This window comes from Homalodisca vitripennis, chromosome 5 (genome assembly GCF_021130785.1).
Source record: "Homalodisca vitripennis isolate AUS2020 chromosome 5, UT_GWSS_2.1, whole genome shotgun sequence".
Classification (NCBI taxonomy): Eukaryota; Metazoa; Arthropoda; class Insecta; order Hemiptera; family Cicadellidae; genus Homalodisca; species Homalodisca vitripennis.
The window spans coordinates 10,406,261-10,431,939 of NC_060211.1; the positions used below are offsets into that span (position 1 = coordinate 10,406,261).

General features: G+C 28.9%; 1 protein-coding gene across 1 annotated transcript in view; it reads left to right on the plus strand.

Moving 5' to 3' along the window:
- LOC124361796 (heterogeneous nuclear ribonucleoprotein Q) overlaps positions 1-25,679 on the plus strand; it is a 37,065-nt gene that overhangs the window by 1,674 nt on the left and 9,712 nt on the right. Inside the window, 9 exon segments of the mRNA XM_046815774.1 lie at positions 4,668-4,820; positions 6,124-6,380; positions 6,762-6,869; positions 7,876-8,052; positions 13,888-14,023; positions 17,985-18,190; positions 18,969-19,118; positions 19,645-19,793; positions 19,982-20,091. Of these exon segments, the coding sequence (XP_046671730.1) occupies positions 4,670-4,820; positions 6,124-6,380; positions 6,762-6,869; positions 7,876-8,052; positions 13,888-14,023; positions 17,985-18,190; positions 18,969-19,118; positions 19,645-19,793; positions 19,982-20,091 (1,444 nt within the window). The 5' untranslated portion in view covers positions 4,668-4,669.

Consider the following 25,679-nt stretch of genomic DNA (forward strand, 5'->3'; position numbering starts at 1 on the left):
CTGAGAAAAATATTGTTTTGTTTTAATTATAATTAATAACAGATGTAACAGGGTTATCAACAAGGTTGGAGTACGATAACAGACACGGTTTTTTTAGCTTATTGGATAGGCTAGTATAATCAAGGATACTTCATACATCGAATAATAGAAAATACCCTGAACCTGCAGTATAAGTGACCACCACGACAATTGAATCAGCTATTGATTATAAAAATCTGAACTATCAAATATATAAAAACATTTGACCTATAGATATTCATAGTTAGGAATTTCTAACTATGTTTATTTGTACAAAAACTTATTGAATACAATCTTCATAGGCTATAACGTAATTCAGTTCGACATTATTGTTTCAAATTAATTAAAAAACTAAGTCAAATAATGGTTGGCGGCCACAAGTACTATACTCATGTACATGTGTTACTTGTGTCACAAGGTGTCAGATATAAAAGACAGCCGAATATGTCTGTAATTTGTAATACCTATAACATAGTTTGATTTCAGTAGTTATATCGATGATTCGATTATTATGCTGGGTTGCAGCACAATAAGCGGCCCCCACGAAAATTGAATCATCACTTTTCATGGTTACCGAATCAATGATATTCTTGACGAATGAATTCTCTATGTAACTGATGAAATGAAACTACGTTATAAGTATTTAAATTACAGTAAAGTTCGGTAGTTTGATATAATACAAGAAATATTTAACAATGAACAAAGAATTATCTAGGCTATGTATATTTATAAAATCTGAAGCAAAACTGTGAAACAAACATTTAGACACTTCTACTATTGTGAAGGATAAACGTGTCTGACAAAAAAATTAACACATGTACTTGTGGCCAGCCATTACTTAAATACCTTACGCATGATTTTACTTGGTTTGAATTAATTTGGACCAATAATGTAGAAAGTTATCATGTAATAAGCTTTAAGGTTGCATTAAACAATTTAATTATTTTGTGTAATAAAAACTGCTGGAAACGATTAATTATTAATATCTATAGGTCGAATGTTTATATATTCAGTAGTTTCGATATTTCTAATACATAGATGATTTGATTGTCATGGTTTCTACTTATTATACCGCAGATGGTACCTCAACAAACTGTCAAGTAGGAGAGACTTATACTTAGGCTAAATCTCATTTAGGCTTGAATAGTGAAGAAAACAATACCATCAAAACTAACATTTTGAGAACTAAGAAAAACATAGTTCCCATCTTAAGTTTTTATTGTTAACTATCATGTAGGCCTATATGTTAATGATGTCAAAACAAAATAAGTAAGCTTATGTTTACAGTCTGAAAATGTGTTTATAGTTAGTAGGCCTATAGATGTAATATAAATACACAAATCTGGGTCTGCATATTGTACTCTACCCATCATTTGAATTGAATAAAAAATTAAGCTATGCGACAAAGAGGGAGTTTGAGAGAATGGGTCTACTAAGTGCGTTTAAGATTTTTCCAGATTGGTTGGATTAGATTGCGTAGCATAGTTCTTTTAAAGAAATAGACGTCTTTTTGTTTTGTTGTGCTCGTGAGTTATGGTTTCTACATATTCATTGTAAAAGCAATTTATACTAGTAAAAGAACATAACAGTACGTAAATAAATATGTTGCACTATAACACACTTAACTTGGAATTTATTGAGTAACCATCAAGTAAATGTTTGTTACTATAGGTCTACTTTTTCTATATATATTCAAGTTTATAAATATTACACGAAATATATAGCCTAGCAATAGATTGTTCAAAAATAGAAAATGATTAATTTTAATCTTTATAAATTGAAAATATTAATAATTCATGTAGACTAGTGTGTGAAATATAGGCCATCAACAAATATTAATTTGATAGAAATCTCGAGTTTTAAACTATTTGTAACTGATCGTAACCTTTCGTTTTGTTAAAAAACACTGACTACTTTTTAGCAAATTTTTGTTATAATGTGATTAAAATTGAATATTAATTTTCACGGTTGTAAGTGCGCTTAGGTCTTGTGTACTGAAGTGTTTTAAAAGAAAGTTTTGAACTAGAACTGTTGCAACTAATATATTAGTGGAATTTTGTTGGGTAATAAATGTGTTTGTTGTCGTCAAGATGTTTTTAACACTACTATTCCAGTATAAGTAGGCCTACATCTATGGCATTTACTATACTATGGCATAACTATCACTGCATACTTTGTTGTTGTATGAAAAGGGTTAATTATTTATTAGTCTTTTAATAAGACAGTTACTTATATGAATAACATAATACATTCAAGCATTTAGAAAATTAAGGTACAAATAAAAAATTCAAACCTATTTCTCATAAGATAAGTAGAAAAGTTAACATATTGGGGCTTAAAAATGTTACCACAAATTGATCATCGGAAGTTTAATATACCAGAATTGCTGTACTTCATAGAATATATATATATATATATATATATATATATATATATATATATATATATCCTTCAATGTGTCTTTTGAAATATTTTTTTTATTCAAATAAATGGTTTGTCAGAACACTTGTTTGTGACCAAAATGTTTTCTGAAAATGATGCTATACACAGCTGATTCCAGTAAACTTATTTTCAACACTATAACCACAAAAATGAAATATCCTGTCACCTAACGTTTTAAGGTCTGAAGGTTTATGAAGATACAAAATTTCCTGAACTTACCTTTCAAATGAGAGCATATCTAATTCAGTTTTAGAGAAGCGTCAATGAACATAATTATACAATGAGTTTTTTTTTTAGTATCTGCAACGACTGAACTATCATTTGAAGAGGTTGAAATTTTATAGGATTAGAAATTTTATAAAGATCAAAATTGTGTGTTAATTTTTTGGACACATGTTGTGCTTTAATTGAGCTTTTTTGCTTGTGCATGATTGTTTCATTTGTTTGCAAGTTAAATTATTTATTACTTTATTTTTTCACTTTAATAAAAAAAAATTGAAATTTAAGAAGCTTCAATGTTATTTCTCTAGGGTAGTATTGGAAAACATATGTCAGTTAACCCAGTTAATGTAAATAAAATCTTTATTGAGGCTATGTCAGATAATTGTTTTGGCTAACACAAACAGTCAGTTTTTCAGTAAAGAATGTGCCCTTTGCATTGCTAACAATATTATGATGCATACATTTTTAATATTCATAAGGGAAATGTAAAAACTAACGTGCAGACTTAAATTCCATGTTCGCCTTTACAGTCTGTTTACACTATAGTTAATAACTCGTACAGTATTATATATTAAAGGCGTGGAACTAAAGCAGAGATAGTAATTTTTCAGAGACATTTCTGTTCTTCGATGAAAATATTGAAGATAGTACATTTTGTATTAAAATAAAAGAAATCTTCATTCATTTGTATTTTTGTTTACATTTTGTATTAAAATAAAAGAAATCTTCATTCATTTGTATTTTTGTTCTATACTTGTTACTTGAGGAAATTTGATACTATTTGAAACTTTCCTTAGATAAAAATGACATTAGAAATTGCTGACCACATATTTCAATGTATGTAAATAAAGTTAAAAAGTATCTTCTTAAATAATTAAAGAAATATCTGCAATTGTTATTTTTTATATTAGCATTAGCACACAAAAGATGTTGGTAAAAATAGGTTAAAAAGAAAATATTTTTATAGATGTAAAGATTTACTTAAAGAACTATTTATAGATATAAAGAACTCATCTGAAGGAAGCAAATAATTAAATAAGAACTAAAGTTAAATTATGACAGAGAGCAGTTGTGATTAATGTTAACTACTTAAATTATTTAATTGTTCTTAGTTTTACTTCAGATATAATTTTTAGAACATAACGGAGCTTTCTGCAGATTGTAGGAAAAGTCTTTGTTGATGATTTCGTTCCATTTAAATAAGTTAAATCTGCTTTTAACTTATTATAACTGCAATATAATACATATCTTGTATTAGAAATTTAATGATTAAAATGTATCTGCTTGCCAGTTTGGTATGTCTTCTTACGTCATGAATAAACTATCCTGTTATTAATTCCAGTCCCTTTAGTCTTGAATTTTAGGGTTTTTAAACTTACTCAAACTATGTAATGAATAACAACTTATATTAAAATGCATGGCTATTAATTATTTTACGTAATAAAGACGGATTGCTCAGAGTTTTAATTTCAAATTAATATTTTTTAATTTCCATTAACGTTAAAATTCATTTTAGCTGATAGAGGGAAAAAATTCAAATGGCAATTTGCAGGTAATTACTTGTATTTCATATATGTGTGTGAGTGTATGTGGTTTCATTTGTCTTTTTTATTACGTTGTGTGCATTATTTTTGTTAATTTTAGGAAGTTTTTTCATCTATATTTATACATTTATCTACACAAGACACGCAAGGTATATAAATGTTATTTAAAGACAAGTAAAATGCTTTGGGGATGTAAGTTGAAAGTGGCGGATTTGAGCAATAAAGAGAAAGGTCTTTACCTTCTGAAATTAAGTGCTGTAAAGAATGTCAGTTTCTAAAGACAGAAAATGACAAAATCGTGTTGCTAAGCAAAATTTATCATATTACGAAAATAATGTCAACGTGATAAAAAAAAGAGGCTGAAATAGCTTCAACAATTTTTAGCGGTAAATATTTTAGGCCTATTAACATTGTTAACAACGATGTTTGAACTTCTTACAGCAATGGCAGAAGGTAACGGGGAAGTGTCAATTGAGAAAGACACCAAACACGAACAAGATTCTAATGTTGAAAGGACAGAGGATTATCCTAAACTAATTGATTATGGACTAGACAAGACAGTAGCTGGAAAATTAGACGAAATCTACAAAACAGGTGAGATTTCATTAAAAGTGTGCATCACACTCACATTTCATCCCGTCAAGTCACTTAAGTACGCTGTTACCAACTTCATTAAAGGGGAGCGTAAATAAATGTATAAATATGGAAAACTTCCTTTCATTCTGTATGCAAATTTCAGGTGGATATATGTACATTGCATGTTATATGATTAGGATATTATTATATTTTGTTATTTTAATTCCATACACATCAAACAGTTCATTCAGACGTAACAGGTAATATACTTTTTATATTTTACTTAAATTACTATATTTGTTGTAGATGTTAACTGTTTAAATAAAACAATATGTATGTATATATTTTAAATGTAGGATAATTAAATCAATTTTATATCCAGTACAAAACTCTGAGAACTTGTTCAAATGTTTTTAATAAAAATATAGTGTCAGCTTAATTTCAAAGATTCAGCAATAATTATACTGTATAAATATGTCTTAACTTGTTAATAATTGGGCTTTTGATTTTTAATTTAAGTATCACGAGTTCATATTTTTCAACTGTGGTGAATTCAATTTTGGAAGTATTAAAGCTTTTAAAGGGCTTATTAAGATTTATGTATAACATTTTGATTTAGGCAAAAATACAGTTTTAATAGAAATGTTATGGTAGGGGTCCACATTGATTGAATTTTACTAAGTAAGCCTAATTTCTATTTGGGTGATTAATATGTCCATATTAGAAGAGATCAAATAAAAACTACGCTAAGTATGTATACATGATTTAGTTTGACATCTTCCTTTACGCTTTTGTGGAGAAGAATTAACCATACAGTTAGACTCAAACTTTATATCAACCTGTGAATTAATTATCCATACTCACTTTTATTGTATTTTATTTTGTTATATTTCAAAACTAGTGAACTTTATAATAATATAACATATACAAAAAATATGCTTACTTGTCTCTATAATATTTCGTGTTTGTCTATTTTTTCAGTAACTTCTAATTTTATCCTGATTTCAACTTATTTCTGTTAAAAAAAAACAATTTTGTCATTAGTGTATAAAGTATGTTTTGACTGTATGATAAAATAATATTATTCATATATCCCATTTGAAGCCACTATGTTAAAAACTCAAATTTATTTACTAATTATGCTTGATTTTTAACATTTCATTTTTTTATATGGAATTTAGGTATTGACAATTTGATGGCATTCAAATAATATAATTTTATAGAAATTTATACTTAGTTTTAAATTGAATAATCTATTATTATACTTACAAAATATAAGTAACCACTGTTTTACTTATTAATTTTGATGTTTATGTTTCAGGTAAATTAGCACATAAAGATTTAGATGAGCGTGCCCTCGACGCTCTCAGAGACTTCCCTGTTGAAGGTGCATTAAGTGTTCTTACACAATTTTTGGAATCAAATCTAGAACACGTATCAAATAAATCTGCTTTTCTTTGTGGGGTAATGAAAACGTACAGGCAAAAAAGTAGAGGTGGCACCTCTTCTGGTATTGGTGGCCCCGCTCCGCTGGCAGGAGGAAACGTGGCCAAGGGCCCTGATGAAGAAAAAATAAAGGTGGGTTTCAATACTTGTGTGATGGTAGAATAATGACTAAAACTTAATTTTAGTCTTAGGTAAATGTTAAGATTCTTCTTGGAACAGAATTGTAGAAACTTTTAAGGGAGAAAATATAGTGCTTCAACTTAGAATAATAACTAACCAACAAATTGAATAAAATACACTGTATGTAATGTTCATTAATTTTAACACTCAATTGGAAAAATAACAGGTTTTGTTTGGTTAAAATGTTAATAAAAGGTTTTGAGAAAATCTATAATATTTCATTAATGAGATTCATTAAGAATTAAATTATTGTTAAAAAAAACATTCTTGCTATCCACGTTATAGATTCATTGATTCTACACAGTAAATTTCAATTGGCAATTTTTGTTACAGTCTATCCTTGAAAGAACGGGATATTCTCTTGATGTAACTACAGGTCAACGAAAGTATGGAGGCCCACCTCCTGGATGGGAAGGTCCTCCGCCAGGCAATGGATGTGAGGTACGTAGTTTTTATTGAAGTAAAGTTATGTAGTATATGTTACATTATTTGCTGAAATTAAAATTATTTTAAAGTAAAACGGTTAAGTAGTAAGGAGAGTTAGATTCCTTTTAGTAACTTTTTTTACTGTTTCCTTGTATCTCAATTAATACATACATATATATATATATATATATATATATATATATATATATATATTTACTATGCTTATAATATAAAAAAATCACAACTGCAAAAGAAACTGCATGTAGTTTGTTACTCAGCATACCATTGATTTTATTGTAATGCTTAACCCTTTGCGATCGGCAGACCACTAATGTGGCTTAACCGTATCTCTCACCACGGATGGAGTTTCAGTCTCGGGTGATTGTCGGACCACACACGGTGGTCGGCTGGATTCTGCGTTGCCGCTCTGTGCTTTTGCGACTGTGTAAGTCACTGGCTCAGATTTAAATGGCTGAACTTGGCCTTTAGCTCTTTAAATGTCTCGTCCCGTACATTGTAAAATAATTATCACTTTTATTAAGTGAGAAATTAAAAGTTGTACATAAACCGGGCAGGAGTAATGGCTTCAGAAAATTTCTAAAGAAATTTGGGAGGCATTACATTAAAGAACTGGAAGAAAAATAGAACATAGTTTGAATGAAAGTTTACTAAACATTGTTGAACTCAAATGCTAATGTGTAGGGATTTTTATTTTGTTATTGTATATAACACTGCAGGCTCTGAAATATTCAAACTACTAAAGTTTAAAACTTTCAAAGCCTACATTAATTTAGTATTGAAACTTTATTTTATAAAAATTAAGATAACCCAACATTTTGAATATTCTGTTCATGCCTTCAACAGTCCTGTGGGTGATGAATTAACAGAGTTTTACTGCATTGGAAAATGTATTCTTTTCTTCAATGAATGGTTTTTAAATTGATATTAGTACCTAAAAAAAGCCATTAATTTAAGAAGTTATGTTATCTGAGTTGTATTAATTGTAATGAAATAATTTCAGGTGTTTTGTGGAAAAATCCCAAAAGATATGTTTGAAGATGAACTTATTTTGCTCTTTGAAAAGAGTGGGAAAATATGGGACTTGAGATTGATGATGGACCCAATGACAGGAACAAATCGTGGTTATGCATTTATAACTTATACTACAAAGGAGGAAGCTAATCAAGCTACGAAAGATGTAAGTGTTTCATGGTTAAGATCTACAATAAATAAGCCAAAAATTCAAATATGAAATAATTTGGAAGATGGTCAATCAATATTTTATTATCATGCTATAATGGTCCCTATTAAAAATAAAGCAGTTAATTGTGAAGTTGTGTTTTAGCCAACAAAAGTTTTTCTTTTATGATTTTTTTGAATATCATCAGGATATCGTCTGTTTCTGAATATATATTTTGAATATCGTCAGAAAAATTGTACTATAAAGAAAGTTTCAGATTTTATTTTAACTTGGTTCAGTAAATATAATTCATTTTGCTTTTGTGTTTTGTGGTCTTTGCTCTCAATGTATAAGGAATCACTAGTACTTTCAGTTCCACAAACAATTAAATTAAATCAAAATTGTAAAGTAAAATTTTATTAGCAGCATTTATAACTATTGTTTTAAAATTAATCTAATAATAATGTAATAACCATTAAGTTGGTTAGACACATTTCTTCATACCTTTTTAAACTGAATTTTCACTATAGAAAATGATGTAATTAAAGTCTTCCTGATTACCCTCATACATGTTACAGTTGTGAACTTTTCACGTCTGTATAATTAAATTTAAGGAGTATATAGCCATAAACTTGACTTAAAAACTCATCAATATTTGTTAAACATTGGTTAAAAAACTAATAGTTCTTTTATTAAGAATGAATATGATTTAAATGTTTTGACTACTTTGAAGCATCTTGCAAACTTGTACTTTTACCTATACTCATTACATTATATTTTTCATATTGAGCTTGAAAAAGTGTATAATCTTGTAAAATATTGTCTCAGTGTGCTTCAATTATACAATAAAAAATCTAAAAAGTATATATCCTATAATTTATAAAGCTATACCATATATGTTGGTATTATTGCGTTCTTTAATTAATTAAATTTTGCCAAAATTAAAGAATAATTGCCTTTGATTTATTTGAACTGAAAACCTTGGAAAGAGATTTTCACATACTACAGTTGAAGTAGTTCTTAAAATAATTTTAATCTATTGAATGTAGGTTAATTTTGTAGTGGTAAGATACACATTTTAATTTTAAATATATTTTAAATACACAACGGTTAAATAACTAGTTTCAAACGGCTTGGCCAGAAATTACGTGTGATTTCGTAAACAGGTGTTTTATCAAAAAGAAAATATTTATGCCTAGTAATTGTCCATCTTAATTCTCCATTTTATGTATTATTTTTTCATGCTCTAATTAAATAATGCTGCATTAATTTGATTTATCATAAGTACTCTTAAAAACATTTCTATTTAAGTAGGTTAATGTCCATAATTGTGATTTAAGGAAATTATCTTTTCATTCTTATAAATTTATACAAATTGTACATATTAACTGGTATAACAATAATAATGAGTATGTATTGAAATCTGAATCAATATGGGTATGTAAACAGTTTTCGACTATTAATAAAACTTTAAAGTAAATAGATTTCTCCACCCGCATCTCTGATCTGAATTAAGTCTGCCACTGTCATGTTTAGTTTCGTTGTGATCAAGCTACATCTTTTGGATAAATAATCAGCTAAAGAGAAAAAAATTAACAATTGCCATTGTGGTATATAAACACACAAGTTTTAACCGTTGGCATTTTATGACTGTTGGCCTTACCGGAGTTAAATAAATTTCATTTAGCCACATTAAAATACTAACTTAGTTCTTGAATATGGTTTTACTAAATAAAATTATGTAATTGAATTGTAAATAATCATTTAAGTCAGTGGTAGTAGGCTTTTGAAAATTTAATTTTGCGATTGTGCTCTTAATATTATTAATATATAGTTTATTGCTAGGGTGGACTTATCAATTTCATAAATTATAATAGTAAATAACACAATAATCTAAGAGCCTAACAGTTTTGGCTTAATCCTTTACAGTTAAAGTCAAGCATTAATTCAGAATTTATCCCTAATTAGCATACATGTTACTAACAATAATTTTAGCAATTATTTATTAACAAAGTAAAAATCAACTCTGTAGATTAGTGTGTTCAAGATCAGAAGTCTAGCTAATCAAGCCATAAATATATTGTCCCATTTAGACATATTTTAGATCCCGGACAAGACTTGTTTAACTTAACCAGATCTAAAAATGTTTGAGCCTCCTCTTTACATGGTTACATAAATTAGACAAAGAAATGTGTTAGATTTGTGTGAAGATTTATATGACTGCTTGCCATAAGTTATTAGAAAGAAAAAATTAATGGACTTGAGTTTATAAATTTTATGGAACAAAGTTTATAAATTTTATTGAAAAAAGTAAAAAAAGGGTGTTACTTTATCAATCAGGGCTACGTTTTTCAACTAAGCTCTTGGTTGCCGAATTAAATAATTTTTATTACCATAGACCGGCTCTGGTTTGTAAAAAAACCTGCATGATAAGAATCGTCATATTAACAATGTACTCCTGTAACTCTGAGAGTGGATAATTTTATAGCAAACTAAAAATTAGTTAATTTTCTCGTTCTTCTTTTGGCGGTTAATCAAGTGAACTATAAAAAGTGCTAAAATAAAGTGAATTAAATTCAGCTTTAAACTTAAGAGTTAATAATTATTTCTTCATGTGTTAGATGTAAGAGGAGGTTTAAAACATACCGTATAATTTACTTACTGGTATCATTTCGTAAATTTATATTAGGCTACTAATAAAAATTAAATGAGGACTATAAACTAAACAGAATTTTTGTTTACTAAAATTTGTCTATTTTGTTTGTGTATTTCGGGGACTAATTTAAATTCCTTTGCATGTTTAATTTAATTTTGCCATTAGAATACGTTTACTTAACACGCTTGTAAAATAGACCAGGCTTCTCCTTAATACGATGAGTTGGTATTACTTATTTGTAGCATTAATACTAAAAACTTAGATAATCTTTTAGATTGCTACTGCTTGTACAATATCATTTGTTATTCCGCTTCATAATCTAAAAAAATGCCACCTTATTAAGTTTGCTATATATTTTCTAATGTTTATAACCAGATGTTTAAACCTTGTGAGTTTCATGGTGTTGGAACAATTATACTTCTATGTTACATCCTGCTGTGCTTTGTTTGAAGGCCATATTTGCTTTTTAAAAGCCAACTTAAGTGAAATGATCCCATAAGAACTGTGTTAAATGTCGCACCTTTACATCCTTACTAGTGGACATGTGGGGGTTGTCTCATTTTAAAGATACAACTAATTTGCATCCTAACACGTTTCAGTTTTTCTTGTAAAGTGTATACTTTTCAGTATTAATTGAGAGAGTACAAAAAGTTTGAAAATTTATTTTCATAATAACCAATAAAATATCCCCAAACTAAACAAGTGTTTGGTTATTAATCATATCTTGAATGAGACATCTCCGTGTGACCTTAACTCTCTCTGAGTGCTTTTATAAAGCTAAACATGATGGAAGGAGCAGATGCTATAGTAAATGCTGTATGTCAGAATACTCAAAATATCTCAGCACAGAGCTGCAGTCAAGGGGTTAAACACGTGTTGTAGCTAAACAGTAGTTAACTCGTTACCTGTGTGTGCTGTGTAGTGAAGGTACTGAAGATCATTTGGGATAGAGCTGCAGTTAAAGCGTCAACTACATAATTAGGCTTTGGCCGTAAAATGAAAACAGCATTTTGAAAAGACGCGAGGCAGTTAGGTTGCTTAGTCTTAAAATGTACAACGTTCACCCTATAAACAGAGTTCGGATTGATCAATATCGTCATCTGTTTGCTGCTTGAGAAGTTATGTAACCTGGGTTTTTGGGTACACCAGAATGTCAGTTGGAATTTTTACCAGACTTAGACATGTTTGTGAGAAGAAAATAGTGAGTTTGCTGCGGGTAATAAAGCAGAAAAGGGCTAGGTGGGTGTTTTGGGTCCGACATGATTTATAATTCTGACCTCATTATTATTCTTTACTGGAAAACTAAAAATATTTTGTTTTGTTTGCAAATTATTAAAATTAAAAAAGATAAATGGCTTTAATTCTATAATCATAACAAGGTGATGGCAGGTGGCAATCTTCTCTCGATTCCATGCAGAACATTTCTCTAAATATAATACATTAACAAGTGTAACAATAATACAGTCTAGAAAGTTTTCGTTCTTTTAATTCTTCTGTACTTATTTAACCCTTTAGTAACTGGCATGTTCTGTTCTGTTTTTTTTTATTTTTAGTGTTGTTAATTACACTAAAATAATAAAAACTGCTGCAAAAATGCAGTAAAATTAAAACTTGTTTAAGTAATTTTATATAAACATTTAATACAAATTTACTCACAAGAAAGAATACAACTTCTAAGGTGGTTAATAAACAAATGGGGAATTATTGTGGTGGTTTATAAATGATGAGATACTATTGTGCTAATAGGAACTAAACGACTTGAACTTTTTCTGGTTTTTGGGCAATTAAAAAAATAGGGTTACTAATGGAATTTGAAAATACAACTGAATTTAATTGAACTACATTGTGATTGGATATGCTATATACAATACAAATACTAGATTCAATAATAAGTTGCGGGTGGTATTATGTTATTTTATATTGAATTTTTCAAGATTCGCATTTGGATAAGCAGTCTCAAATAACAAATAAATATGTAAAGACCTTATATTTTTATAAAGAAAAAACAAAGATAATTTCAATTGAGATTAAGTAGTATTTATTATATGAGTTAGAATATTTTGTGGGCCGTTGTAAAACACTGTACTCGTACTTGGTCTATTGTTAGCTAGATTTTATAGATTATTTTAGACCCAATTGTAATATTTTACTAAATTGCTAGATCTTTCCTTAAAACTTTAAATTTCTCTGAACATGTACAATACAAAAACCAAAAGATGTTGAAACATGGTGATATTAAGATGGACAAAAGCTAAGTTTCAAATGTTATGTATCCCATCCAATTCCTTACATGGCATCTCTTCGTTAATTTTGGCAAATGCTTCTAGTGAATTAGTGCATGCCTTCAAAAATGCGCTACGTGAAGGAAAAATTCTTCTGCTTATGAATTTTCCACATGGCTTTTTTCTTCTTTCACTGCACATAGCCTAATAATAAATTTAAAAAGTACTGTCTTGAAAGTTAACAAACAATGACAGTTTTCAAGAAGAAATTTCGTACATTCATTCAGTATTGGTTAATTACTTTCTTCAACATAAAACAGTATTAATTTCTCCATATATTAGTATAAATTTTAAATAAATAGAAAAATGCTCTTTTGTATTAATTAGCTGGCCTTGCTATTTTTGTAAAATGTTAATAATGTTTTTCTTCTCTAAATTTTAGTGTGTAACAGGAATTTAGTATAGACAAATATAAGTTAGTGTATAACTTTTCATAATAAATATTAAGAACAGTTTTGTATTATTTTGTAGGTTACATGAGTAGTGGACTTAGTGAATTTGTAGTGGCAAATTTTTTCTAGGTCTCCTCTTTGCTCATAAAGAGCAAATTTGGAAATGCATATTGGTGATGGTGGCTTGTTTGAAATGATTTTCTAAATTTCGAACCCTTGGATCTATCAGCAGTGTTCAATTTTTATCTGCCATTGATCTTTGCTTTAAAATGTAAGGCGCAAGACAGTTTTGCTGTAGTTTCGTTTTGAATTCATTGTTTGTTCTTACAGCTTCTGTAATTTATGCTTTATTCTGAATTAGTAGGTATGTTTCAGGAAAACTGCAAATTTAAAGCAAGTAAATTGAGCATGCCCATTTGGCAAAGTAGTTTGTGGTCAAAATTTTTGTCTTCGTTGTTCTTCAATACAAAATTTTTATTTATTCTTGAAATCTTTGGCATGTTTGTTTTTTCTAACTCCACAGCTCGATAATCACGAAATCAAACCGGGGAAGAATCTGAAAGTTAACATTAGCGTACCAAATCTACGACTTTTTGTGGGCAACATTCCAAAGTCTAAAGGCAAAGAGGAGATTCTGGACGAGTTTGGTAAATTAACAGGTAAAGTGTAAGCTAAAAATAAATAAATTTGATATTAAATTCAGTGGAGGGGGTTGGATAGAATTTTCAAGGATGCTTTTTCAACTTTAAAGGAATGGGAGAAATTAACATAATTTGAAAAGAAAATAATTGAGACTATGATTGATACCCAACCCCCTTCACGTGATAATTACTAACAGGGCATGAGGCATTTACCACCCCCAGGCCCGCTTTAATTGGCAATTTTCCATTCACATTGTTCTTGCAGCTCAATGATTACGAAATTCGAAAAGGAAAAAAGATTGGCGTAACTGTATCTTATAACAATCACCGCATATTTGTGGGAAATATACCAAAGAACCGTGACAGGAATGAGCTTTTTGAGGAATTTAAATCACATGCACGTAAGTTCAAAATATTTTCCCACTCATAAATTTTGTAGACTACTCATCTATTTGTATTTGTAATTTTAAGATGTACTAAATTTAAAATTGTGGCTGGTTTTGTTATTATTGTTGTTATTGTATTTTATTTTTTTTTTACATTGAAGTTTCAAAAAGTGAGCATGTGGGGTGGAATTTGTTAGCGATAGGTGAACAAGCTCTACAGATATATATTATTCATATTTCTTTTTAATTTTTATACTAAATAAAATTAATCCTTGCATAGTTGCACTTAATATTGTAAGATTCTTTTTATTAAACCAGTAAAGGGAGGTAAGTTAAAAATAAATCATCTTAAAAACAGTATCATGAAATCGCTCACAAGGTTTAAAAGAAAGTTTATAATTTTGTGAGGTTTTAAACAAACTGCTTCTTTCCTCTTTGGCTTTTTTAGCATATTAGAAGCACAACAAAGCAAGGTTATTAAGGTATTTCAAATCTTGTTAGAGGTAGAAAATTTAGTCTGTGCTAAAACTTGTACTGCTGAAAACCTGCTTTTTGTTTTTTATGGGGAAGTTGAGCATGAGATTTTGTTTTATATTTTGTTTTACATGCTTCTTTACAAGTGAAAATTCACTTTTGCTGTGCTATTGCTTTTTTTGAGTGAACTAAATTTAAGCCTCCTTTTACAAATTTTCCCAACAAAGAAGTACAATCTCAGTTATACGACTCTTACTGGTATTAATTAAAATATAAGGAAGTAAAATATACCTATTTTTTATCTACATTTTTTTATTTTGTTTTTTTGGTCATAATTTTGACAAACAAATTAAAGTATTTTAAATTGTTCAAACTAATTAAAATTTTGGTTAGTTTATTTAATTTTAATTGAAAACAATTTGTTTCATATACAGTATGATATATATCTTGTTTGATTGAACTCAAAATATGAATGCAAGTCAAAGTAGGACATGTAATATATGCTTTACTATATAGCAAAATTTTGTTTGTACTATTCTGTGCCACTTGGTTTTGATAATAAATAAGAAAATATAGAGATTCTGTTTCTCTTGCATTAAATTTTAAGGTGGAAACTTCAGTTAAACTGTGTAAAAGTTGTTGTCAGGACAGTGTCTGTTTTACCAACACTTAATTGTGCACGTAGAAACTTTACCGAATTTAGTTCCTTTAATTTTACTTATTGTGCTACTGCTATATTTTTGTTTTGAAAAATATTTGTTGTGTTGTACAGTTGATGGAATAAGAATGCAGCCGAAACAAGGATATTTTGCTTAATTTAATTGGCTTCAAACTATAATTTTCTTGTTTTTGTTTGATGTTATTGATGCAAAATGAATTCAGTGTTTCATTCTTAAATAGGGGTTTGTAAATTGTATATATTATAATATCAGCCTTGCAAAATATACTAATATATGTAAAAAATAAAAAATATATCCAAATCATTCTGTAAGTAGCCTCTTAAATATATTATAAGTTCTTATAAATATTTAAAAAGATACATTTTTAAAGTATTTAAAAACCATGATTTGATTAATCTAGAACATGCAAATTGTGTAGTTATGGCACCAATAATATTTTTTAAACATAAACACAATGCATGATGTGAAATTATATACTGTGTTTATTCTATGTGTGTGTTTATTCTCCATTTTACTGACAACTCAAATCATGGATTTCGTTGTAATTTGTGTTGTAGCTGATGAATTCACAAAATATATATTTTTAATTCTGTTTCGTTTAGAACAATTTAATGATTACAAATAGTTCAGGAAGAATGGATTAGTGATGTAAGCGACAATAGTTCAAGATCGATTTTTTAGAGACTTTAATAAAAATAAGAGTCTGAAATATAAATTAATTTTACTGTAATACTTATCTTACACAACTTGGGTTTTCTTGAAATAGATAGAGGAATTTGTTCAAAGAAAGAAATTGGGTTTAGACACGTTAGTTTTGTTTGGTAGACATCAATATGGTGTTGGAAGGATTAAAAATATGAAACAGTAACATTTTATCTGATTGTATTTTCCCACCTTGATACACTTGAAATCAATTGTCAGACATATAAATATTAATTACATTAGACAAAGAGACCGAAAGTGGACACTTAAGAGTTTGTATATGGTTGGCTGACGCTGAATTAACATTCATTTACATGTTTGACGGTTGGTTTTAATTGTGTCAAGCTAAGAAAATAAGATCTGAGAAAAAGTTACGATGTTATGTATAAACCCTTTTAATACCCTTCATTTTGACCTCAAACATAACTGGTGTAGCTTACTACCGACTTCCTGTTTATCGAAAATTTCTCTATTGATTTAAAGAAAAAACAGATGGTTCGTTATTGCAGTTTGGCTCTCTGCTTGTATAAGACCATTAGGTAGACAAAATAAGGAATTTGAAACTGCTGTAATCAAAGTTCACGTTAAATTCAAATTAGTTAGCCTGATTATCCAAGGACATATTACATCAAACATATCGCCATCTTCCTAATAAAAGTTTGCATATTAGACATAACCATAAATGTTGTCTGTATATAATCCTAAAAAAAAAAAATAGTTTTTGTGAATTTCCAAATTAGAAATTTAGGCTTAAGTAAAGAAATAAAACACTGTGTAAATATAAATAATTTACAACGGGTCTCAAAAAGGAGTAAATTTGTTTCCTAGCAAAAATTGAGCTTGAATTTTATTTAAATGTTGGGTACACTATTTTATTAACATTATAAATAGTTTTTTGTTTTGTATTATACAGGTTTGGCAAAGAAAAATAGAACTTTCTTAAAGCTGAAGTGTTAAATACATATTAGTTATCACCTGCTAAATGATTTTGTTTATTATAACTATTCAGTATTTTAAGCTTAATAAATGGGTAATTTGGAGGAGTGAAGTGTAATTCAATAGCTTTCATAATTTTTAAAATGGAATTCTTGCACCATCAAAATTGGTGTGTTTTTTTCTTTTTACTTTTGTGATAAAGGAACACATAAATTTGTTTTTATAAATTTAGTTACAGTTTAACATTAAGCTCAACATGGAGTAGATAGAATTATGATTCTGTAGTTAGTTCATTCTTATTTTAATGAAAATTTGTGCACTTGATGAAATTGTAGAGAATTTATATTTATTTACAGAAGTGTTGATGTATACCTTGTATCAAATGGCACTGAGGTTCTGTATTACATATTCCAATCCTAATTAGCTTTGCTGAAAGAAATGCTTATCGTTATTGAGAAAAGGGTAGAAGGTTCTGTGGTCGAAGAGAATAGATTAAAAGTAAAGTTTAAGTATTATAAATAACAATTCAAATTATAAAATGTTAAGTACTATTTACTCACAGTATTTGTTTTAAAATAGTTTAAACCTGAGATTGTACTTTAACAGAAATTGAAAATTTTCTTCTGCTTGACTTCCTCTGAAATGTTCCAAGAAAGAAAGAAAATATATAAAGGGTAAAAAATGCTCATTTGGGTAGATGATTCCATGATATATTTAAGTAAAGAATGAATTTATTTCTGTTATAGTTTTAGATCAATGTTAATCCTTTCAGTGAATTTCTTATTGTACTTTTTTCTGTAGCTGGGCTCACAGAAGTCATCATATACAGTTCCCCCGATGACAAAAAGAAAAATCGAGGTTTTTGTTTCCTTGAGTACGAATCTCACAAAGCTGCTTCATTAGCAAAACGCAGACTAGGAACTGGCCGAATTAAAGTGTGGGGATGTGACATCATCGTGGACTGGGCAGACCCCCAAGAGGAGCCAGATTCTGAAACCATGTCCAAGGTAGGAGGTGAAGCTCACATTAGAAGAAATCTTCAATCAATTCCCTTAATGTAATCTGGGATTAACCTGGAGTACATTTTTTATGACATCAATTACGTAATCATTTTACATAGTGAAAGACCTAATTGTGATTAGTACATGTCTAACTCGAGTACTTCTCTCATATGAATGTTATGAAGCAATTAGTTAGTAGTGGTAGAAAACAGTGTTGTTATTTTTCATTTTTGTCTTCCAGGTGTCTTAATAAAATAAAAAAACACTCAAGATATCTTAATTGTTATAATATTACTATAAATCTTATGTAGTTTTCAACAAAAGATGTGTTTATCTGGCTTATAGGTCTAATGAGTAGTAATCTCACAAAAATCATAAAAAAAAGAAAATAGACATAAAATACTAAACATTTTGTATTTTACTTGTGTTTTTGTATCAAAATTACATAAACAGTCAAGAATGAAATCTAAAATATAAGTTTAATCAAGAAGTTAAAACAAGTAGAGCAGACATATGTTTAGGATAATTGCGCAATAGTTACGCATACAATTTTTTGTGATAGACTTCATCTTGATTGGGCTGTTACGCTTTTACTTGTCACAATTTAAATTCTTGAACAGTTTTTGTTTGGGCTTTAGATGAATTTTCATCTGAGAGCGTGAGTCTTCGTTATTAAACAGAGACTATTGCATGGAGCATTTTAGTATATTTTGATGTTATTGTTTACCACATAAACTTTTACTTCATAATTTGCTGTAACGATTTGTTCTTTCAAAATTTTCAGGTTAAAGTTCTATATGTGAGAAATTTAACACAAGATTGTACAGAAGATAAACTAAAAGAGGCCTTTGAAGTATTTGGAACTGTTGAGAGAGTAAAAAAGATCAAAGACTACGCCTTCATTCATTTTGAAGATCGTGATGCCGCAGTTGCTGTAAGTTAACATTAATTATACAGTTATTGTCCTAATTTACTATTAGATACTTACTTAACCTTAAATATAATTAATTATAAGTTATATCACATTTACACTGTTGTAACCATTTTAAAATAACCTGCATATTACAATTTTAAAAATCAATGAATGAAGAAATTGGCTACATTTAATTTTTAAATGCTAATAAGAAATAACAATTGTTCACTCATTAGTTTTCTTGGCATTCTTTAGTGAGCAATCAATAAATACCCTATTTTAATAGTAATTTTATTTCAACTAGAAATTTTGTTACCTAAAAGAAAAAAAGCAGTGAACGTGTCATCAAGTCTTATTTCATTTTACGATAATAGATCAATGTTAAAGTACGTATGCGTGCAATTGTATGGAAATTCAAGTGAATGTATATAGTTTGTAAGATAAATACCACCAAAAAGTTGTATTAATATTAACCATTTCAATACAATGTAATATTTATTGACAACAGAGTAAATATATTCTATTCTAATATTCTTTATCGTTACAGGCAATGGATGCATTAAACGGAAAAGATATGTTCGGATCGTCAATAGAAGTATCTCTAGCGAAACCACCTTCTGACAAGAAAAAGAAAGAAGAAATTTTGAGAGCTAGAGAAAGAAGAATGATGGCTATGATGCAAATACGGGGTGGAGGGTAAGTAGATCCGTGCTTTTAGATTCTGAGGTTCATTCCAGTATGTTAGGCTAGGGGTATTGAGAGTAAAACAACAAAAGTTGTATAATTAAACAATTAACCATAGCATGTTTTAGAAATAAAGGTTAGGGTTAGCGTAGTTCCATCTCATGAGTACATGCATGACGATACATGATGGGTGTGTGTAGGTATTCTCCACAACACCCAAGTATGATGGGAGCCGGTCCGCCCAGAGGGGCCCCTGGCGGTGTGAGGGGAGCGGGCAACTCCATGCGGACAATGGGCAGAGGCGACTATGGTGAGTGCTAACTGCTAGACTATAGGTGTAGCATGGCAAAGCTTGGCTTTGTGATACAAGATGGTCTGACCGAACTAACCTAAGTGGTTTATTAGGATTGTGTCTGCTAACATGGTATCTGGGACGGGGCGGGGTGGGGTGACGATTTAATTTGTTGTTGATTGAGGTTTGAGTTATTGGTAAGAACAGTGGAGAGAATAGCTTGATACCTGAAGGTTTAATATATAAATTGCCAGTTGGATGTGGTAGGAAAATATCTTATTTAAGTAAAATGAAGAAAGATGGTAGGAACGCTTATAAGGTAATTGATAAGAAAACTTTTGAATTTAGTAGTAAAATGTCACCTTAGCTTGTTACCTGAAGTTTTAATATTTAAATTGTCACTTGGATGCTGGGAGGAAAATAAAGCTACATAGAATCTGTAATTAGCATTTAGGAACATGGAAATTAAATTGGAATCAAAAGTAGTAAAACATTACAAATTTATGCTTTTAACATTTACAAGAAGCAAATTTCTTGAAAATATTTTTACTCATATTACTCTGAATATTGATGCGTGTTGGATAAAGTGAAATTTGTCTCCCTACTAGAATGTGGTACAGTTATTATGTTACAGTGTTATTTTATACTTTGCATTATATTTTATACAATCAAATTTGTATTGCATAATTTAACCAACAAAAGATTTTGTAGTCAATAACTTTATTGCCAAGTGCAGTTTGTTGTGATACCTCACTAGTGTAAGGGCAGCTGGGAAAAGTAAAGTGAAATACTGTAGTTTTAGAATTGAGATTTATGAGAAGATAATTAATCAAACATAATTTGTAAATGACATTTTAAAGAATTGCCTTATTAATAATTGTCTCTTCTCTTTCGTTCTGAGAAATTGTACTGCTATTTTAAAAACCGTTCCTTCTTTATTTAACAAAGTTATGTGTTGTTTGACTATTTCAAATTTTCGTTGTTGTGTGCATTAATTTTAGCATATACATTATGTGCATGGTTTTATATTCATCCCACGGTACATCAGCTAGAACATTGAGGATTTTGTTTTATAAAAACATAGGGTAAATATTATCACTCAGCCTAGCTCTGCCATAGGCTAGTTTTGTCTCATGTGACAATAGTAACATTTATTCTGTGTAATAAATAAAGAGAGTTACATGCTTTGCTGTATAATGTACTGTCTAGCTACTTCCCGGTGGAGGCACCTTTGCAATGCTTGTACAAATCCTTTCAAACTTCCCATAACAGAGTTTAGTTATTTAACCCTTCGACGCGGTTGTTTTAGTGGACCCTAGACTAGTACAGGACAGAGAGGTTTAGTAAGGCCTCAGTATTGTATGCTAATTTTGATTAGATATAGAGGTTTCTACTCAATTTCTCATATTTAACTCTCAATAAATCTATAGTAACATTTATATTTTATAGTTACAGTAGGTTTTACAGTCACTTTTGTTTTCCTGATTTGTCTGTTTTGCTTATCACAGCTTTGAAATAACGATCTTAAACACCTCAGAACCATCAGCTTCACTAACATAATAGAACCAACAGATACATTGATAAACAAACCTTACTACTTATTTACTTAGCTGCCATAACTAACTGCTATGTGCCTGCAGTAGCCTCGTGAACATTGTAAATATTCTGCAAAAAAAAGAAAGAAAAAAACAGCAGCAAAAATATTCTGCGAAAAAGAAAAAACGGCAGCAAAAATTGACACCTGTTTCTTGTTTTCCATACAATGTTGAAATAATTAAAGAATAGGCCGCAAGATAAAACCACATGAAGGACTGATAACATGCGTCATATACACGTTTAACCACGTAATAAAACCACATAATGCGGTCATAAGTTGGCGCATCCATTTAACGTCAAACCACGTTGAGGGGTTAAATCGCTATCTATAATACATCAATTGTCAAAATTTCTAAATATTGGATTAGCATATTGGTTTAGTGTAATATTAAATTACTCTACATTATCATTTTCATATAAATTAATGAAATGTAGTAATCAGTAAAACGTGTGGTTTAAATTTACCCCATTTAAGGTGTTAATTAAGAACTAGGTTCTAGATGGCATTTGTCAGGATCATTTTATCAAAATATTTGAATTCATGTTATGAAATTTAAATTAACTGACAACTACATAGTAACATTGTTATTACACATGATTAATGTTTACTCAATGTTTTAGTGTTATTATAGTGAGTTTTTTGGTTTTTCTTGTATTCTTTTACAAATAAGTATTTTTTGGATTTTGTTATTTTATAATCAAGTGCACAAACTGTTAGTTACATTTTTTAGAAGTTTTAATTTAAGATTATCGCAGGTTTGTCTCAGCAAAGACAAACAAATCTTAGGTTGTGTGTTCATTAGATATTTTGTTATAAAAGAGTTTTATTAACTTAATTAAAATTCTACATTTTTAGGATGTTATGCAAGGATTCATGTTTGTTTTTATTTAGATAATACATTTTTATGTTGATTACATAATAAAAACATTCATGGTTTTTTATATATATAGTCGATATACCTTTTACTGCCAGTCTTTGTATTTTTCATCTAAATTTGGAAAAGAAATAATGTGTTAAGTGTATTCATTAATGTAAATTAAAGCCTTAACATTGAACTCATTTATCGCAGTAAAGGTATCGTTAATTCATTTCCAAAAAACTTCAGATCAAAATTTGTACATTGTAGTGTATTTACAAAACTGTTCAGTCTGTCGTCTATTACTTGAACTGTTTTTAGATCAAACAAAATTTTCAACCACTTGAAATTTATATTACTAAATTTAATGAGATTTGCCTATTACCAATTGTCCTAAATAGAATGTGTTTTGTCGTTTGTCAAAAGGATACAACTCAAAGGACAACAATAACTCTAGTAATGTTTATCCCATAGTGTAAAGCAAGAACATATATTCATGTAGCTTGTAAATAAGCTTGTAATTTAAGGAAGAAAGGTTCCTGCTAGCCAGTAGCATAAATACTCAGAGACTGCTGAAATGGTAATTCTGTAGGGTTTATCTGGGGGGAGTGAGCTGTAGCAAAGGTTTTGTAGGTTATCATTATTCTAAGTGTAAACATAATATTTCAATTCAGAAAGGTTATTATTGATTTTAAATATTACATCAAATATTCTCAATAACAATATTTTACGCTTGATTAGTCACTTTTGATGTTTAATAAAAGATTCAGAAGAGTTACTTCAAAGAGTTGTTACACATTTAAAATTATCTCTGGGTTTTATGATAGTTCTGTTATGATTACAGATTGCTTTTCGTATCAATACATTTATTTATCTCCAATTAAATGACAAGTTAGCCTTGAAAGAAGATAGGTCTTATGACTAGTTAAAATGATCGTTTAACTAGTTAAAAAGAACAGTGATGTTATTGTCAATCGACTGTAGAAAAACTTTAATTAGAAATGTTTTAAATGGATTAACTTTTAATTAAGCTAAACCAGATTTAGAGGTTCATCATTAAATGTTGAAACTTGTTTGAATCAAGATACTTAATTGTAAATCTGGGAAAACATAACTGATTTACAGTCAAATACATATAATTGATACGGAAGAGGAAAAGATTCAACTGAATTCTTCTCTACTGTTGAAACAAATCTGGGGTATTCTTTGTTATTAGGGTTTTTAGATTCAGGTTGTCATTAATTTGTAACTACCAGAGTTATTAAGTTAATAAGAAGTTAACATATTGACGAGTGTGCACAGCATATGTGAGTGCGTATTTGGCTGGTACAGTCCATTTTATTGCCTCTAGATGCCACCACTGTACAGGATCAGGATACTACAGAGACTTACGGACCACCTGAAAAAATTGAAATTATGAATTCTTGGTAACAACCACCATTACTAAGCCTAACAGATGGTTTACTCCCCAGCACTAAATGCAGCGTGCACACTCGTCAATATTGTAACTCTTGCAGTCTCATTGTGTAGCTTGCCAATCAGTACCTAATTTTTTTAATCTGTTAAAACCATTTTAGTATTTGTCAGTGTGGTAAATTGTTGATCTCAACGGTTTCTACACCTGATTGGTTTTACCCTAATCATTGTACAGATTCACAAGTTTCAGTTCAGTTTTATTCTGTATTGTTTTAGTTAGTGATATCTGTGAGTTCATTACTGTTTGCCCAGGTTCTACAACAGTGCAATACATTTCTAATTATTTGTAATTGTTAGATGTGTGTATATTAAGTTAGCTGTACAACAATCCAGGATATATATTGCATGTATCATAAATGTAGACTGTGTGTTAAAAAACAAACTATCCAGAATTTTTCAAAACGTTGTCACGTAAATAGTGTTTGCGCGCAGTTTTCATCCTGATCTGCTAATGGTAGAGATTACTTACAATCTGTTCAGGACATAATTAATTTAGTAGGTATTTCTCGTCAATTGCAAAAGAAAATTGCCAGTTGGCAGAATTGTAGTTGAGAATAGTAATTATAATTTTTATGTTTTTAATTTGTTAATTTTATTCTAATTCTTCAGTATTATAAAATTAACAATGAACGCAAGGGCATTAAATAGAGTAAGTGGACAGAATTTAAAATTGTGTATTAAAGGAACATGTTTCTCATGGATTGATGTTTTTGAATGAAGGCTACATATTTTATATTGCGTATTAAATTTCAGTCAATGGAGAGTTTGTCTTTGAATTTAGCAGACCTGTGCAGCTTTTTTCACTTGTAACAGATATCTGAGTGAGTAATAGGATGGATATAATATATCCATATTATGTACTAAATTATCACTAGTGCAATAAATTAGCTTTTGCATTTTCTTAAGGTTAACGTTATATTGAAATATTATTTGAAAAAAAATCTGTCTCACTATTGGACATTTTTTGTGAAGTTATTAAAGTTTGAAGAAGAGAAGACTGCTGGCAGATCAAACTTAGGGTTTTATACACAGGAACGACTTGTTATTGTTGTATGTATTGCTGTGTCCTTTAGAAATAAACAACTCTCGGAAACGTATAAATATACTACTTTTGGTGTAGTAATTTTGTTGTTTTATTTTTGGAAAGTTCTGGATCGTAGATTTAGTTTGAAAATACAGAATTAGTTCATTGTGTTTTTTATGTAATGAATGTATCTATTAGATTATTATTTTAATTTAGTTATATGATTTTAAGTGTTGTGTTCTCTATCTTTTAAATGTGCTCCAGTATTTTCCTTATTTTAAATATTTCTTACTTAATAAGTTGTCTCGTTTTGTTATTCTGTTTTTCAGCTAAATTTGAATTGATGTATTAAATAGAAGGGATATGTTGAAATTCATTATAACTCATCAAATCAAATTCACTTTCTCCTAAATAAATCTAAATTTAAAGGGCTAGAAAATACTCGCCATATATAGATAAGATGATTATTGTTAATCTAAGTAACAAATAAAACTGTTAAAATAATTTTTTTTTTCAAATATCAATTTATAAAAAATTTTAAAATAATTAAATTCAAATGAAAAATATGTAAGAACTTTAAAACAAATATTCCAAATTTTTTACTTCAAGTAAAATTGTTGCAGTACTTATTTTATTTGAACAATAAATATTAT